The sequence below is a fragment of the Sapajus apella genome, unplaced genomic scaffold, assembly GCF_009761245.1.
Source record: "Sapajus apella isolate SASKATOON/1434 unplaced genomic scaffold, GSC_monkey_1.0 scaffold12, whole genome shotgun sequence".
Lineage (NCBI taxonomy): Eukaryota > Metazoa > Chordata > Mammalia > Primates > Cebidae > Sapajus > Sapajus apella.
Window position 1 is genome coordinate 36,464,336 of NW_022436952.1, and position 14,302 is coordinate 36,478,637.

Consider the following 14,302-nt stretch of genomic DNA (forward strand, 5'->3'; position numbering starts at 1 on the left):
ACAGACTACTGGCAGCAGCTAGGTTTTTATGTTGTCTTTTTTCCTTTTTTTTTTTTTTTAATAAGAAATTCTTTACTGGGGGAAGAAGTCACATGTAGCTGCATGTAATTTTCCCCATCGAGGTCAGTGGAAGCTAAGCAGTCAAACAGTGGCGATCATTGCTTAATCAACAGGAAAAGACACATGCTAATAAATACAGGACAAAAGAAAATGCTGGAACAAAGAACGTATTTTAGAGAAAAAGATTAAAGAACTAGGATCCAAAAGAGAAAGTTTATTTCATGAATACTGCAAAAGAACAAGGCACAGGAGAATAAAAGGTAGATTAAACTTCACACCATATACTAGTGGTGCTCTTAACCAGAACAGCATTAACCATAGTCAGACACAACCCTGAAGACCATCTGGTTCAACTCCTTTTGTTTGTTAACTGCTAAGAAAACAGGACCAGAGAAAGCAAGTGACTTGCTTAGAAGTGGTACTAAAAGCTGAGTTTGCTCTCTGACTACCAGTTCAACACTTTTTTCATGAATATAGGAGCAAAGAGCACCTATGTCATGCATTGAAACAAACATGTATCATACAAGTCTTCTATTTGGTGTGAGTGGTGAGGGACCCAATGAATTAGATGAGGGTGATCTTTAACTGTTGTTCTTACTTAATTCTGATCAAAAAATAAAGTAGCACCTTTGGGCACCTATACATAGTCATATACATGGTGGTACTGGTATATGACTAAACAGATCGATGAAACAGAAGAGAAAGTCCAGAAATAAATACCAAATCAGTGAGAACAAGCATTGGAACAACTGAAGAGATGTCTGGAAAAAGATAAAATTGGATCCATACTTCACACTATATTAGAATAAAACCAAGGAGCAGAGTTCTAAATATAAACCATGAAATTGTACAAGTAGTAGAAGAAAATATGAGTGAATTCTTTTATAATCTGGAAATGGGAAAAAACCTTCCTAGCTGAGACTCAAAATCCAGAGACAATAAAAAGGGGAAATCAATGTACATGAAATTTTTAAATGTCACACAAACACACACACACACCCCTCACCATAATAAAGCCAAAAGACAAATGGCAAACTGGAAAAAAAATTAACACTTAAGACAAAAGTGCTAACACCTCTAAAACTTAAAAAGCTCCTAAATATAGCCAGGTACAGTTGCTCACACCTGTAAGCCCAGCACTTTGGGAGGCCAAGGCTGGCGGATCACAATGTCAGGAGTTTGAGACCAGTCTGGCTAACATAGTGGAACCCTGTCTCTACCAAAAATACTGAAAATTAGCCTGGTGTGGTGGCAGGCGCCTGTAATCTCAGCTACTCAGGAGGCTGAGGCAGGAGAATCACGTGAACCCGGGAGGCAGAGGTTGCAGTGAGCTGAGATGGCGCCACTGCACTCTAGCCTGGGTGACAGAGTAAGCTCCTAAATATGGGGCAGGAAGGGGAAGACCCAAAACACAACTTTTTTTAATAGTGTAAAACATAAAAAAGAGTTACAGGAGAAAACACTTAAATGGACTTTAAAAACATATGTAAAGATATACACTACCGTTCATAATTTTTAGAGAGATGCATTTAAAATAACACTGAGATATTTGCCTATCGGATGGACAATAAATCCCAAAGTTCAACAAAAAAGTATATGGTGAGGCTATGTAGAACTAGACACTCCGATACACCATTGGTGGGATTGCAAAATGGTATAATCAATGGAGAGGAATTTAGTAATGTCTGGAAAAATTCCAAATGCATGTATCCTTTTACCCAGCAATCCTACTTCTAGGAATCTCTTTCAAAGATTTACTGGCAAACATATGAAATTATTTAGGCACAAGGGCATTATTTGTAATAGCAAAAGTCTGAAAAAAAAAAAAAAAACCAAAAAACCAAAAACCCAGATGTCCACAAATAGGGGACTGGTTGAAAAGGCTATGGTACATTCCCAAACGGAGTGCTATGGATCAAAAAATGAATTAGACAGATACCTATATACCGATATGGACTGATACTCAAGATACAGTAAGAAAAAAGAACAAGATGCATAACAGTCCATATGTCGCCTTTTATACCGAAGGGGGGATAAGAACATACCATACATACGCTTAAATACATATTTTTATGTTTTCGAAAAGAAATGTTAATGACATAATGAAAAGCTAATAAAAACAGTCATTAATAGGAGAAGGAAGGAAACAGAATGGAGTAGACAGAGAATCAAGATTTCTCTGAATACACCTTGTAATATAATTTTGACTCGTGATCCTGAAAAATTGAAAACTGAAACAAACTTTGTATCAAGTTGGTGATATAAAAATATACAGAAAAGAATTATTTCACACCGCATTAGAACACAGAATTTACAATACACTCTTAGTGAAATAAAACAACAGCTACGAAGAAATCTTAAACTTTATGCATTAGTCTATAATCTTACTGTAGCAATCAATACTAGTATTATTTTGAAATTATTGTTGAGACAATGCAAATAAGCAATAATATCAACGATATTAGGAATCATTTATAGAAAATATGAGGGTTAGAAAAACAAATTAAATCTTCCCAAGGAGGCAAAAAGAAAAATCCAAGATGAGAGACATTTTAGGAAATAATTGAGTTTTGGCAACAAGTTGGTGGCATAGAGAACAAAAGGAGTGGGGAGGTGGGAAACAGACTGATTTACTTGGATTTTGACTTGGTAAGCTCTATGTTGTTATGTTTTTCATGCTTTTAAAATATTTTATTGAGTACTCTCAGTTGTATTCAGCAGGAAAACCAGTCTAAATAGCCAACCACATTACCAAAAATAAACAATGTCTGACTCTCAGCCATAGCAAATGTTGTCTATAATAATGGAAAACTGAAACCACTGATTAACATGATGGGATAGGCCGGGCACGGTGGCTCACGCCTGTAATCCCAGCACTTTGGGAGGCCGAGGTGGGTGGATCACGAGGTCAAGAGATCAAGACCATCCTGGTCAACATGGTGAAACCCCGTCTCTACTAAAACTACAAAAAATTAGCTGGGCATGGTGGCACGTGCCTGTAGTCCCAGCTACTCAGGAGGCTGAGGCAGGAGAATTGCCTGAACCCGGGAGGTGGAGGTTGCGGTGAGCCGAGATCGCGCCATTGCACTCCAGCCTGGGTAACAAGAGCGAAACTCCGTCTCAAGAAAAAAAAAAAAAAAAAAAAAAACATGATGGGATAGCTATTCCCTGGCAGATGCTTTGTTGCACCTTTCACAATGTTGGGGTAATATATCCTAGGGCACAAAAGAATATGTAAATTAATTTGCTGCTTAATCTAGAATGTAAAAGTTGCCTAAATAGCTACCATTACTGACCTAGATCAACTAATATAAAATGTAATGAGTCTGAATAATATTTAAAATAAGTTGTAACAAATACGCCTTTAAAAAACATTCTTTTCTGGAGTAAAAGTAATATAGTATTAAGTTTAAGAGATTATTACAATTCAAATATATTGAAATGCTCTTTTTTTTTTTTTTTTTTTTTTTTTTTGAGAATTTGACGCTAATCTTTGAACAATATGAGGCAGTTTGGTATGTCCCAAACTTGAAATGAGAAACACTGCCACTACTATTGTATCGGAATTTTCAATTATATGCAACAGAAACTAAACTTGATACAGCCTAAACCCAAATTCATTTGAATCCGTCAATGAAGTAACATGTCCTTTCTTTCAAACAAAAGTACTGTTAAGTGTAATGAAAACGAGTAACTCTACTTCCACACTGACTTACTGAGATTTCCTAAAATTAAAAAAAAGAGATTTAAGTGGTCAGTAAGTTGACCCTCAGTCACGTCTTTTGAAGTGCAAGTGTACATATGAGCTAAAATACAACTCTCAATATCAATGGATTCCCTATTTTCACAATATTGCTGAATGTTGTATTTCTTACACATTACTTTAAAGCACTATGATTGATGGCTGGTTTCGTAAATCCACAGAAAGAATCTCATTAAGAGTCCAACTGAACCCCCAAAGTAAAGTGGCAATAAAGCACCCAATCAACAAATTTTTAATGTTGCAAACTTTTAAAATGTAGATACTTTTCAAGGAATATTAGTTTTATACAAAAGGCGGTTCCTATAGTTTCTCTTCTAAGAAAATAAACTTCAAATTTTACTATAACAAATTCTATTTGTGGTATAAGCTAAATAATAGTAAATATAATTTAGAGAAAAACAAGATTTAGTAACAAGGCATAAAGAGATTTTCCTTATATATAATGTGTTAAATATTACTGGTTTTTAAATGGTGTCAACTTGGTAATGAAAGTACCATAACTGGCCAGGCGCAGTGGCTCACACCTGTAATCCCAGCACTTTGGGAGGCCAAAGCAAGTGGATCACCTGAAATCAAGAGTTCAAGACCAGCCTGGCCAACATGATGAAATCCCAACTCTACTAAAAATACAAAAAACTATCTGGGCATGATGGTGGGCACCTGTAATTCCAGCTACTCAGGAGGCTGAAGCAGGAGAATCACTTGAACCCAGGAGGTCGAGGTTGCAGTGACTCCAGCCTGGGCAACAATGGCAAAATGCCGTCTCAAAAAAAAAAAAAAAAAAAAAGAGAGAGAGAGAGAGAGAGAACACCAGAACTTTACTTGCTTTTTTAAGGTAAACCAGCCTTTCTGGAAATCAGATTTATGTTTTAACAGCTTTACACAAGCAGTCCACTAATGAGTGGAGCACAATTTATCATATATCTGATCTCATTTTATAAAACTCATGATGAAAATTTTTCCTTTTACATTATTTCATGTAATTTTAAAACTATAAACTACTTTCCCAGAAAGATGAAATGTGAAACACTCTGAAATCATCTGAAATTGATATTGCTATACTTAAAAATCAAATAAATGGTCATTCATACAGTACCAAAAATGTCTTTGGAAAAAACAATACTCATATCCACTTACCACCCAAAGTTTCATTAAGGAAAAAAACTTTAACCCCAAATATATAAAATAAAATGTTTATTTTACCATAGGAACTGATAATTTAAAGTATACGATGCTAATTTTCAAATGTATCCTGGCTTGTGTATAGCCTTGGTCAAATGATCCTTTATATCAGAAAGATAAAGAGAAAATAATCATATTTCAGTACTTCTATACATCCTAAAAGGGAAGATGGAACATTTAAGTGGTTGATAAATTTGAAAAGCTGAATAAACATAATAATCACCATGTTGGGAAAGGACACAAAAATCATAAAACAGATCTTTATAGTATTAAAAAAGTGACATGGGAATTATACTATTTTAGAAAGGAATATAAAAAGGCAGTAGTTAAAAATAGTGGGACTAATATAATAGAAAACCATCCATGAGGAAGGTCAAATTAATTTTTGACACGTAAAAAGAATAAAGAGTAGAGGTATTTAAAATAATCACAGATTCTTAATGAGGCAAACGTTAAAATATGGAACCCAATCTCAGGCAAATACATAGAAACGAGTAAAGGCCAACTCTAATATGCATAACGTATCCCATCCTATAACAAATCAGATATATAGGTATGCTTAATGCCGTAAATTAAAAAAAAATTGTCCATTTTGTTGCGTGTGCACCTCTTGCCATAAATTTGAGTCAGCACCAACGACAGCTCTGCAGTCCTCCTATGTGGTACTGATCAGGTGGTTGCAGAGCTTCAGCTCACAGCAACACAATGCAGCTGAGCAGGCAAGCACAGCCCACAGCCAGAAACAGTTCCGACTCTCCAGAACAAGACGACCTTTAAGCTTTAAGTTTCCCGGAGAAAATGAGATGCTGATATTGAAGACGACACTACGGTAAGCTGTTATTTAAATCAGTAAAAGACTGACTTTGGAATATTTTTCCTTTTTCTTTTTTTTTTTTAAGAAAAAGTCAACGTTAGGATTGAATATGTATTCAACAGCAAGTGCATGCACCAGAAATTTGCTGCAGTATCAGTTAAGGGATATTTTTATTATATTCATTCACTTTGTAAATATACATATTGTTTTCCTTTAAAATGGGCACTGAAATCTACAGAAAAAAATCACTTTATAAAATGTGAGGTTTATAGGTACTGTGTAGGTCTATATTTTAAGTGCCTTTTACTAAGATATATTTATCCTAAAAACAAAGATAAAATTTCAAAGAACTGCTTTAATATCTAAATAAAATCTGACCCTATACACACACATTGAATTACATTACTGCAGAGATTTAAAAAAAGAGAGAGAGACACGACAGCCATTTTTTCTCATCTGAGTAAGAAAGCATGTTATCAAAAATAGTAATAGCTTAAGACTGCAACTCTATTTGCAAAGAATGCTATTTTTTATCATATTAAGGCTCTAGAAAGATAAATAAGAAAGAACATAGTTAAAAAGGGGGGAAGGGGGAGAGAAAATAAAGGAGAAAATGCAGGAGAGAGTAGAGAGAGAGTCTCTCTCTACCACATAGCCCAATTGAAAGATTAAGCATTTGGACTATAAATGAAGGGGAGCTTTGTTAGTTTAATCACTGGAACAATTATAAAAGGACTCAACAACAACGAGGTTTATTGAAAATTTTGCCTAATGCTAACTGACCCATGCAGATGCCTAAACTGTATTTGCATATTAAAAGAAGGGTGTATCTGTTTGTTTCTAGGCTTTGATGGAATATCAGATATTGAAAATGTCTCTCTGCCTGTTCATCCTTCTGTTTCTCACACCTGGTATTTTATGCATTTGTCCTCTCCAATGTATATGTACAGAGAGGCACAGGCATGTGGACTGTTCAGGCAGAAACTTGACTGCATTACCATCTGGACTGCAAGAGAATATTATACATTTAAACCTGTCTTATAACCACTTTACTGATCTGCATAACCAGTTAACCCAGTATACAAATCTGAGGACCCTGGACATTTCAAACAACAGGCTTGAAAGCCTGCCTGCTCAGTTACCTCGGTCTCTCTGGAACATGTCTGCTGCTAACAACAACATTAAACTTCTTGACAAATCTGATACTGCCTATCAGTGGAATCTTAAATATCTGGATGTTTCTAAGAATATGCTGGAAAAGGTTGTCCTCATTAAAAATACACTAAGAAGTCTCGAGGTTCTCAACCTCAGCAGTAACAAACTTTGGACAGTTCCAACCAACATGCCCTCCAAATTACATATCGTGGACCTGTCTAATAATTCTTTGACACAAATCCTTCCAGGTACATTAATAAACCTGACAAATCTCACACATCTTTACCTGCACAACAATAAGTTCACATTCATTCCAGACCAATCTTTTGATCAACTCTTTCAGTTGCAAGAGATAAGCCTTTACAATAACAGGTGGTCATGTGACCACAAACAAAACATCACTTACTTACTGAAGTGGATGAAGGAAACAAAAGTCCATGTGATAGGGACTCCATGTTCTACCCAAATATCATCTTTAAAGGAACATAACATATATCCCACACCTTCTGGATTTACATCGAGTTTATTCACTGTAAGTGGGATGCAGACAGTGGACACCATTAACTCTCTGAGTGTGGTAACTCAACCCAAAGTGACCAAAATACCCAAACAATATCGAACAAAGGAAACAACGTTTGGTGCCACTCTAAGCAAAGATACCACCTTTACTAGCACTGATAAGGCTTTTGTGCCCTATCCAGAAGATACATCCACAGAGACTATAAATTCACATGAAGCAGCAGCTGCAACTCTAACTATTCATCTCCAAGATGGAATGGTTACAAACACAAGCCTCACTAGCTCAACAAAATCATCCCCAACACCCATGACCCTAAGTATCACTAGTGGCATGCCAAATAATTTCTCTGAAATGCCTCAACAAAGCACAACCCTTAACTTACGGAGGGAAGAGACAACCACAAATGTAAAGACTCGATTACCTTCTGTGGCAAATGCTTGGAAAGTAAATGCTTCATTTCTCTTAATGCTCAATGTTGTGGTCATGCTGGCTGTCTGAGGGTCTGCATTTTCTGAACCTACTGAAAGCACTCCTTCCTGATGTACCGTTGGGAAAATATGTCCATATCTAACCAGTGATTCAAGCTATATTAAGTATTCAAGAAAGCCAGTCTTAACATTTCTGACTGTGATGTAACTGAAGTAACTTGTCTTAAATAAAAGAAATGCACAATGTCTTGGTACTTGCTGCTATTTTACTGTCTTAATTAAGTAAACTAATCAGTTTCTTTTTTAAAAAAAATGTTTTCTTTTTAAGGCTTCAATTTACTGCACAAAATATAAAGCATCTAAACTTTAATATGTATTTTATGTATGTTTACACTGTCAAACATCTGGGAAAAAAATAAAAGGTCTATGCTCGTAACTGTGTCACTTAGTTTTCTAGTCATACCAACTTTAGCAGAATCAAAATGACCTCATCATTTTTGTTCTAGGGTACCTTGGTAAAATCTTTAAGGTAAATAAAATGGTGGTAGTATGCAAGAATTTTGTCACTGAAGTAAAACCACAGCTGCCACCCCATGAATGGTTATGTTACAACATTATTTACAGACAAGCCATAATTGTTTTAAATCTAAATGATGTCCTGCTTCTGAGGAACTCTTGGCTACTTTACAGATTATATAATGGACAAAAGCTCTTCAAAAAGCTAGAAGACATTAGGCTTTGCATTTTAATAAGAAAAGTTTAACGGTTTTGTTTTTGGATGTAAGAAAAATGTTAAAAACATAATGAAAAAATTTTTAAATGTGTAAAGAAGCAGTTTTAGCGCAGATTTAACACACCATTAATGGAAAATTTAAATATATACAAAATCAAAATCCTACTACATGAAGGAGAAGGAAATTTATCTTTTGCAAATCAGAAATCAGAATGTGAGTTATCTTAATTAAAAATAAGATTAGCTTAAGAATAAAATCATTGAGTCTGACAAACTTGGGCAGTACTGAGGAAGGAAGGGAGAAAGAAGAGAGCGAAAGGTAAAAGGGCATTTGGTGCTACAACCAGGTGGTGAACCCAATAAAACAGACTGAGGACTAAGGCTAGGCATGGGACAGATCTTGACACTCCAAATCAAACCACCCTGGAACTCCAACTAGAAGAAAATCACTGAGAAATATGTTCTACAAATATAAAAAAAGCCACCTTATGAATTAGTGACAAACATAAGAAACATCCACAAGGCCGCAAAAGAAGTCCTGAAACAGGACAGATTAAAATGCAAGATAGCATAACTAAGATGGGTGAGATACAAATGTGGTATTTAATTTGTGAGACATATGGCAGAATCTCATTTCAAGAATTTCTAGAGCTGGGAAAAAATACAGAAAGGAATTTTTGTGCTCGTTCCTAAAAATTTTTAAAAAATTCAGATAGCCTTCTTTTCTGGTTTAGGAACATTTCTATTGAAAGAGAGAAAAGTAACAATATTCAAATGTGTTCTTTAATTATTAAGGACCGGGATTATGGAAAAATTACCATTAAGCTTCAACAAAACAGTCCTCTTCTATGCTGTCTAGTACAGTAGCTCTTGAACATTTTTCTGCCCTAGCAAATCTGATTGGCTCCCTGTGCCAGGGAATCTCACCATGAAAAAACAGGATTATTTGAAAAAGTCCCCTAAATGATTTTAAAATGCATTACTTCTCTGTTTGGGCAAGCTATCTCTACCTTCTCCTAAACACTGATTAGCACCTTCACCATCTATGATAGGGACTAATTGCTTAGATAATGCCTACTCTACCATATACGTGTATCTTATTTTAAAAAACATGTACACCAACTTCCACAGATAGTTTCTTAGAGTTAATTGTCTTTTCCTCTGAGGGTACCAGAAATCCAATGCTGTCTTAGAATTCCTAGGGGGAAAAGTGATAAGAATGCTCCTACTGCATTGGAAGCATTCTTATGTCTGTGGATTATGCCAATCCTACAGACATGTCTGCAAAATGCAGAGTCAAACTCGGTAAATTTACAAGTACAATATACGGCAACTACTCAGACTTTAAGTCCTTAGACAGAAGCATTATTTAGCCTTAAAGGACAGTTGACCCTTGAACAACATGGGTTTGAATGGCACAGGCACACTTACACATATTTTTTTTCCAAGCAAACACAGATTGAAAATACCGTATTTGTGGGATGTGAAACCTGCATACTGTATAAATAGGTTCCATATGGAAGCAGGTTTCACAGGGCCAATTTTGGGATTTGAATATGTGCAGATTTGGGTATACATAGAGGTCTGGTAACCAATCCCCCAGATATACTGAGGGACAACTATAATTAGCATTTCCTTCCAAAGAAATTGTATTCTTATTATTAATGGAAAAAGGCTGATTATCTGCCATTAAGTACCACTCTATTACTGGCTCCAGAAAAATTTCAAAATGCATTAGTCCTCAGCATTTATCCCTCAAGCTCATCAAATATGTATGCATATGTGTACAGATACACATACCCCTATATACGCATGTATCTACATTTATCTCCACCCATCCATCCCTAAGGCTTGGCTCTACTTTACAGGCAACTTGCCTCTGCCACTTCTCAGGTGTATGACCATAGACAAGTTATTGTGGTCTACTGTGCTCTAAGTCACAGTTTCCTCATCAATAAAATGGTCTGGCAGAACTTACAGTGTTTTTTTTTTTTTTTTTTCCCTGGAGATTAAATGACATAATTCACATAAACCCTTCACAGTGTCTTGGCCCACCCACATTCTTAGATACAATAATGTTGTTGTTGTGAGGATTATTAACACATCTGTATGTCCAAACCCAATGCTATGAGAACCTCCCATATATGGCAACATTTCAGCTCTACACACTGAAAGCAAGGGAATGCAAGGATGTGCTTGCTTTAGTCTCCTCCCTGCTAGAAACCAGGTTTAGGTAAAAGTGAAACAGGGACCCAGAAGAAAGAAAGACATTCACTTATCACAATAAATGAGAAAATGGCTTCTATGGCTAACTTAAAAGATCACAAATATGTGCTATTCAATATCTTCCATAATGATGCTATAAAACAACAGCAAATTCCTTCAACACCAAAAATGTCAGACAAGAGTTAACCTAAAATCTTCTATAAAATTAGTCCTTATAAAATATATTTTAAGAACTAGATAAAAGGATGTATTATACCCTACCACCCAACATTGTGCTGGTGAAAAGTAACTTAATATTTCTATTAATATCACAATCAAAACAAGGCTGTCCACTATTGTCAATCTTTTAAACACTCTTTGGGATATTCCAAAACAAACAAACAAAAAACAGAAATAATAGATATTGGCAACAGATAATTAGAAAATTATGGAAAAAAATATACAATGTCAAGAAATAACATTCACACGAAATATGCAGGATCAAATGAGGAAAATCTGAAAAACATTAATAAGAAGTATAAACTAAGACTTGATGCAGATGACAAACTCAGGTCTTTCCATTCATTCATTCTTTGACTCAACAAATACTTAGCACCTGGAACACACCGAACACTAAGGTACAGAGGACTTTGATGGGATACTGTAAAGTTGTAATTATTTCCAGTATATTTTATAGATTGAGCCAATTCTGAAAAATATTCCAATGAGAAACTTTTTGGAACCTTAAGTTCACTCAGAAACATAAGAATAGAAAGAATAAGCAAGAATAGAAAAAGAAATAAACAGCACAGTTATATAAGCCTTTTTAAAAAAATTTTTTCTCTTTTTTTTTAGACAGAGTCTTTCTCTGTCATCCAGGCTGGAGTGCAGTGGTGCAATCTTGGCTCACTGCATCCTCCACTTCCCAGGTTCAAGCAATTCTTCTGCCTCAGCATCCTGAATAGCTGGGACTACAGGTGTGTACCACCATGCCCGGCTAATTTTTGTATTTTTAGTAGAGATGGGGTTTCGCCAAGTTGGCCAAGCTGGTCTTGAACTCCTGACCTCAGATGATCTGTCTGCCCTGGCCTCCCAAAGTGCTGGGATTAGAGGTGTGAGCCATAGCACCTGGCCGATATTAGCCTTTCTTGAGAGAGAAACATATATCTTTCATAATTAGGACAGAATGACAGTGGCATAAAAATAGAAAGATAACCACAATATAGAAACAATAGCACAATTAGAGCACAAGGCACACAGAAGAACTGAATATACGACAGAGCTTTACTCACTAACTGTGTAACTTCAGCAAATTAGGTCTCTGCCTCTATTTCCTTACAGGGCTGTTGTGAGAAGAAAATGACATAATATAGGTAAAGTGTTTAGAGCATCACCTAGCACATAGTAAGTTCTGAAACACTGTTAGCTTTATAAAGAAAAACCAGAAACCAAAGGGGAAAGGAAAGACTCAATAAATGATGATGAGGACATTGGAAAAAAGTTCAGTTTAACACTCACTTCATGTGATACACCAAGAAAGTGAAAGAAAACATTAATGAGAAAGTCATAAAACCAGCAGCAGAATTTAAAAATATTTAGAAGTCTTCTGGTGGAAGGCTATTTGTTTTAATTAGGAAAAAAACAATCACAAAGAAATCATCAATAGATTTGTCTATACAAAATCCCCATTATGTTGAAGCAACCAGCCTGATAAAAATATTCAAGTAAAATGCTGTAAAGGAGGTTGTTAATTAGGAGATCATAAAATTGATGAGAAAAAAATCTTAAAATTTGCAATGAACAAATGGGCAAAGGACATAAAAAGAATGTTTACAAGATATACAACACTGTGATTAATACATGGGAATATGGTCAACCACATAATTGAGAAATGCAATAAAAATGTGTTATCATTTCTCACTATTAAAATAGCAAGCAATTTTTTTTAGAAAAAGTAATACAAGCCAATGATGGGGAAGGTATAATGAAATGGCCACATTCACATATTGGCACAACTCTTTTGGACAGCAATTTGGTGATGAAATTTTAAAAAACGTAAGATATTTTAACTTCTGTCTATAGTGAAGGTATTAAACTTTTGCCTATAGTTAAGGTATTTAAACTTTTGCCTATAGGTAAATCACGGCATTATTTCTAACAAGAAAAACTGAAACAATGATAAGTATCCACCATTAAGAAATTAATGACAACCCACTGACCAGAATATGTGGCCAACAAAAATATTTGAAGAGTTTTTTAAAGTGTGAAATGTGGAAAATGCAAATATTAGAAAAATAAGAAAAATAATAGGATATAAACATACATAGAACTATGTATTAAAAAGTAATAAAAAGAAACATGCCAAAATGCTAACACTGTAGACCAAGCATATTTTATTACCTGCTTTGTCCTTAAAAATGCAAGAGTTCTAAGAAAAGAACTACTCAAATGTCTAAGGCATCTAGACTGAGTAAGAAAACAAGAGAAATAAGAAGACGCAAGATGAACTGTGTACCAATCCTTCCCCTTCAATAATTTCTCACATCTCAGAATAAAATCTAAATGCTTTTTTGTTTCTTGAGCGGAGTCCCACTCTGTCACCAGGCTGGAGTGCTGTGGCGCAATCTTGGCTTATTGTAACCTCTGACTCCTTGGTTCAAGCGATTCTCTTGCCTCAACCTCTCGAGTAGCTGTGATAACAGGCACATGCCACATATCCAGCTAGTTTTTGTATTTACAGTAGAGATGGGGTTTCATCATGTTGGCCAGGAAGGTCTCAATCTCCTGAACTGGTGATCTGCCCGCCACGGCCTCCCAAAGCGCTGGGATTATAGGTGTGAGCTACCACACCAGGCCCTAAACTCTTAAAATGGTTTACTGCATGATCAGGCCCTTGCTTCCCTTTAGAATATCATCTTAAAGTTTTCCAGCTCTCTAACATTTTATAGTTCAAACAAACTATCTTCTATCCCTCAATCACCACGCTTCATGCCACCAGGCTCTCAGAGATGCTGCATGTTCTCTCTCCCTCTTGCCTCTCAAACCCTACTCATTCTTTTGATTTCAGCTTAGACAGTCGCTTGCCCCTAGAACTTTGTTTTTTTGACCATCTTTATCTGAATTTATAAATAAAAGAATAAATGAACATAGATCAAAGATGTGGGTAGTGGTCTACAGTGATCTACTTAGGACAGACCAAGTCAAACCTGCTAATCTGATTCTAGAGTCTAAGTTTCTTTCATTTATTTCAAAGCTATAGCCCAAAGCCCTGAGAAAAGAGAGATCAAAGAAAAGGTAAAAATGAGGGAGGATTTGGCTAGGCTACTACCTGTCATACAAGAAGCTAGCTCTGGGCCAGGTACCATGGCTTACGCCTGTAACCCCAGTAATTTGGAAGGCCAAGGTGGGTGGATCACTTGAGGTCAGAAGTTCGTCGAGACCA

At 35.7% G+C, this 14,302-nt stretch overlaps 2 protein-coding genes across 12 annotated transcripts in view; one reads left to right on the plus strand and one right to left on the minus strand.

Annotated features, from left to right (window-relative positions):
* NF1 (neurofibromin 1) overlaps positions 1-14,302 on the minus strand; it is a 306,641-nt gene that overhangs the window by 74,619 nt on the left and 217,720 nt on the right. The gene's annotated exons all lie outside the window — the stretch shown is intronic.
* On the plus strand, positions 5,369-8,354 carry OMG (oligodendrocyte myelin glycoprotein). Its single transcript, XM_032280975.1, has 2 exons — positions 5,369-5,834; positions 6,664-8,354. The coding sequence occupies exon 2, from the start codon at positions 6,670-6,672 to the stop codon at positions 7,990-7,992; it is 1,323 nt and encodes a 440-aa protein (XP_032136866.1). The 5' UTR covers positions 5,369-5,834; positions 6,664-6,669; the 3' UTR covers positions 7,993-8,354.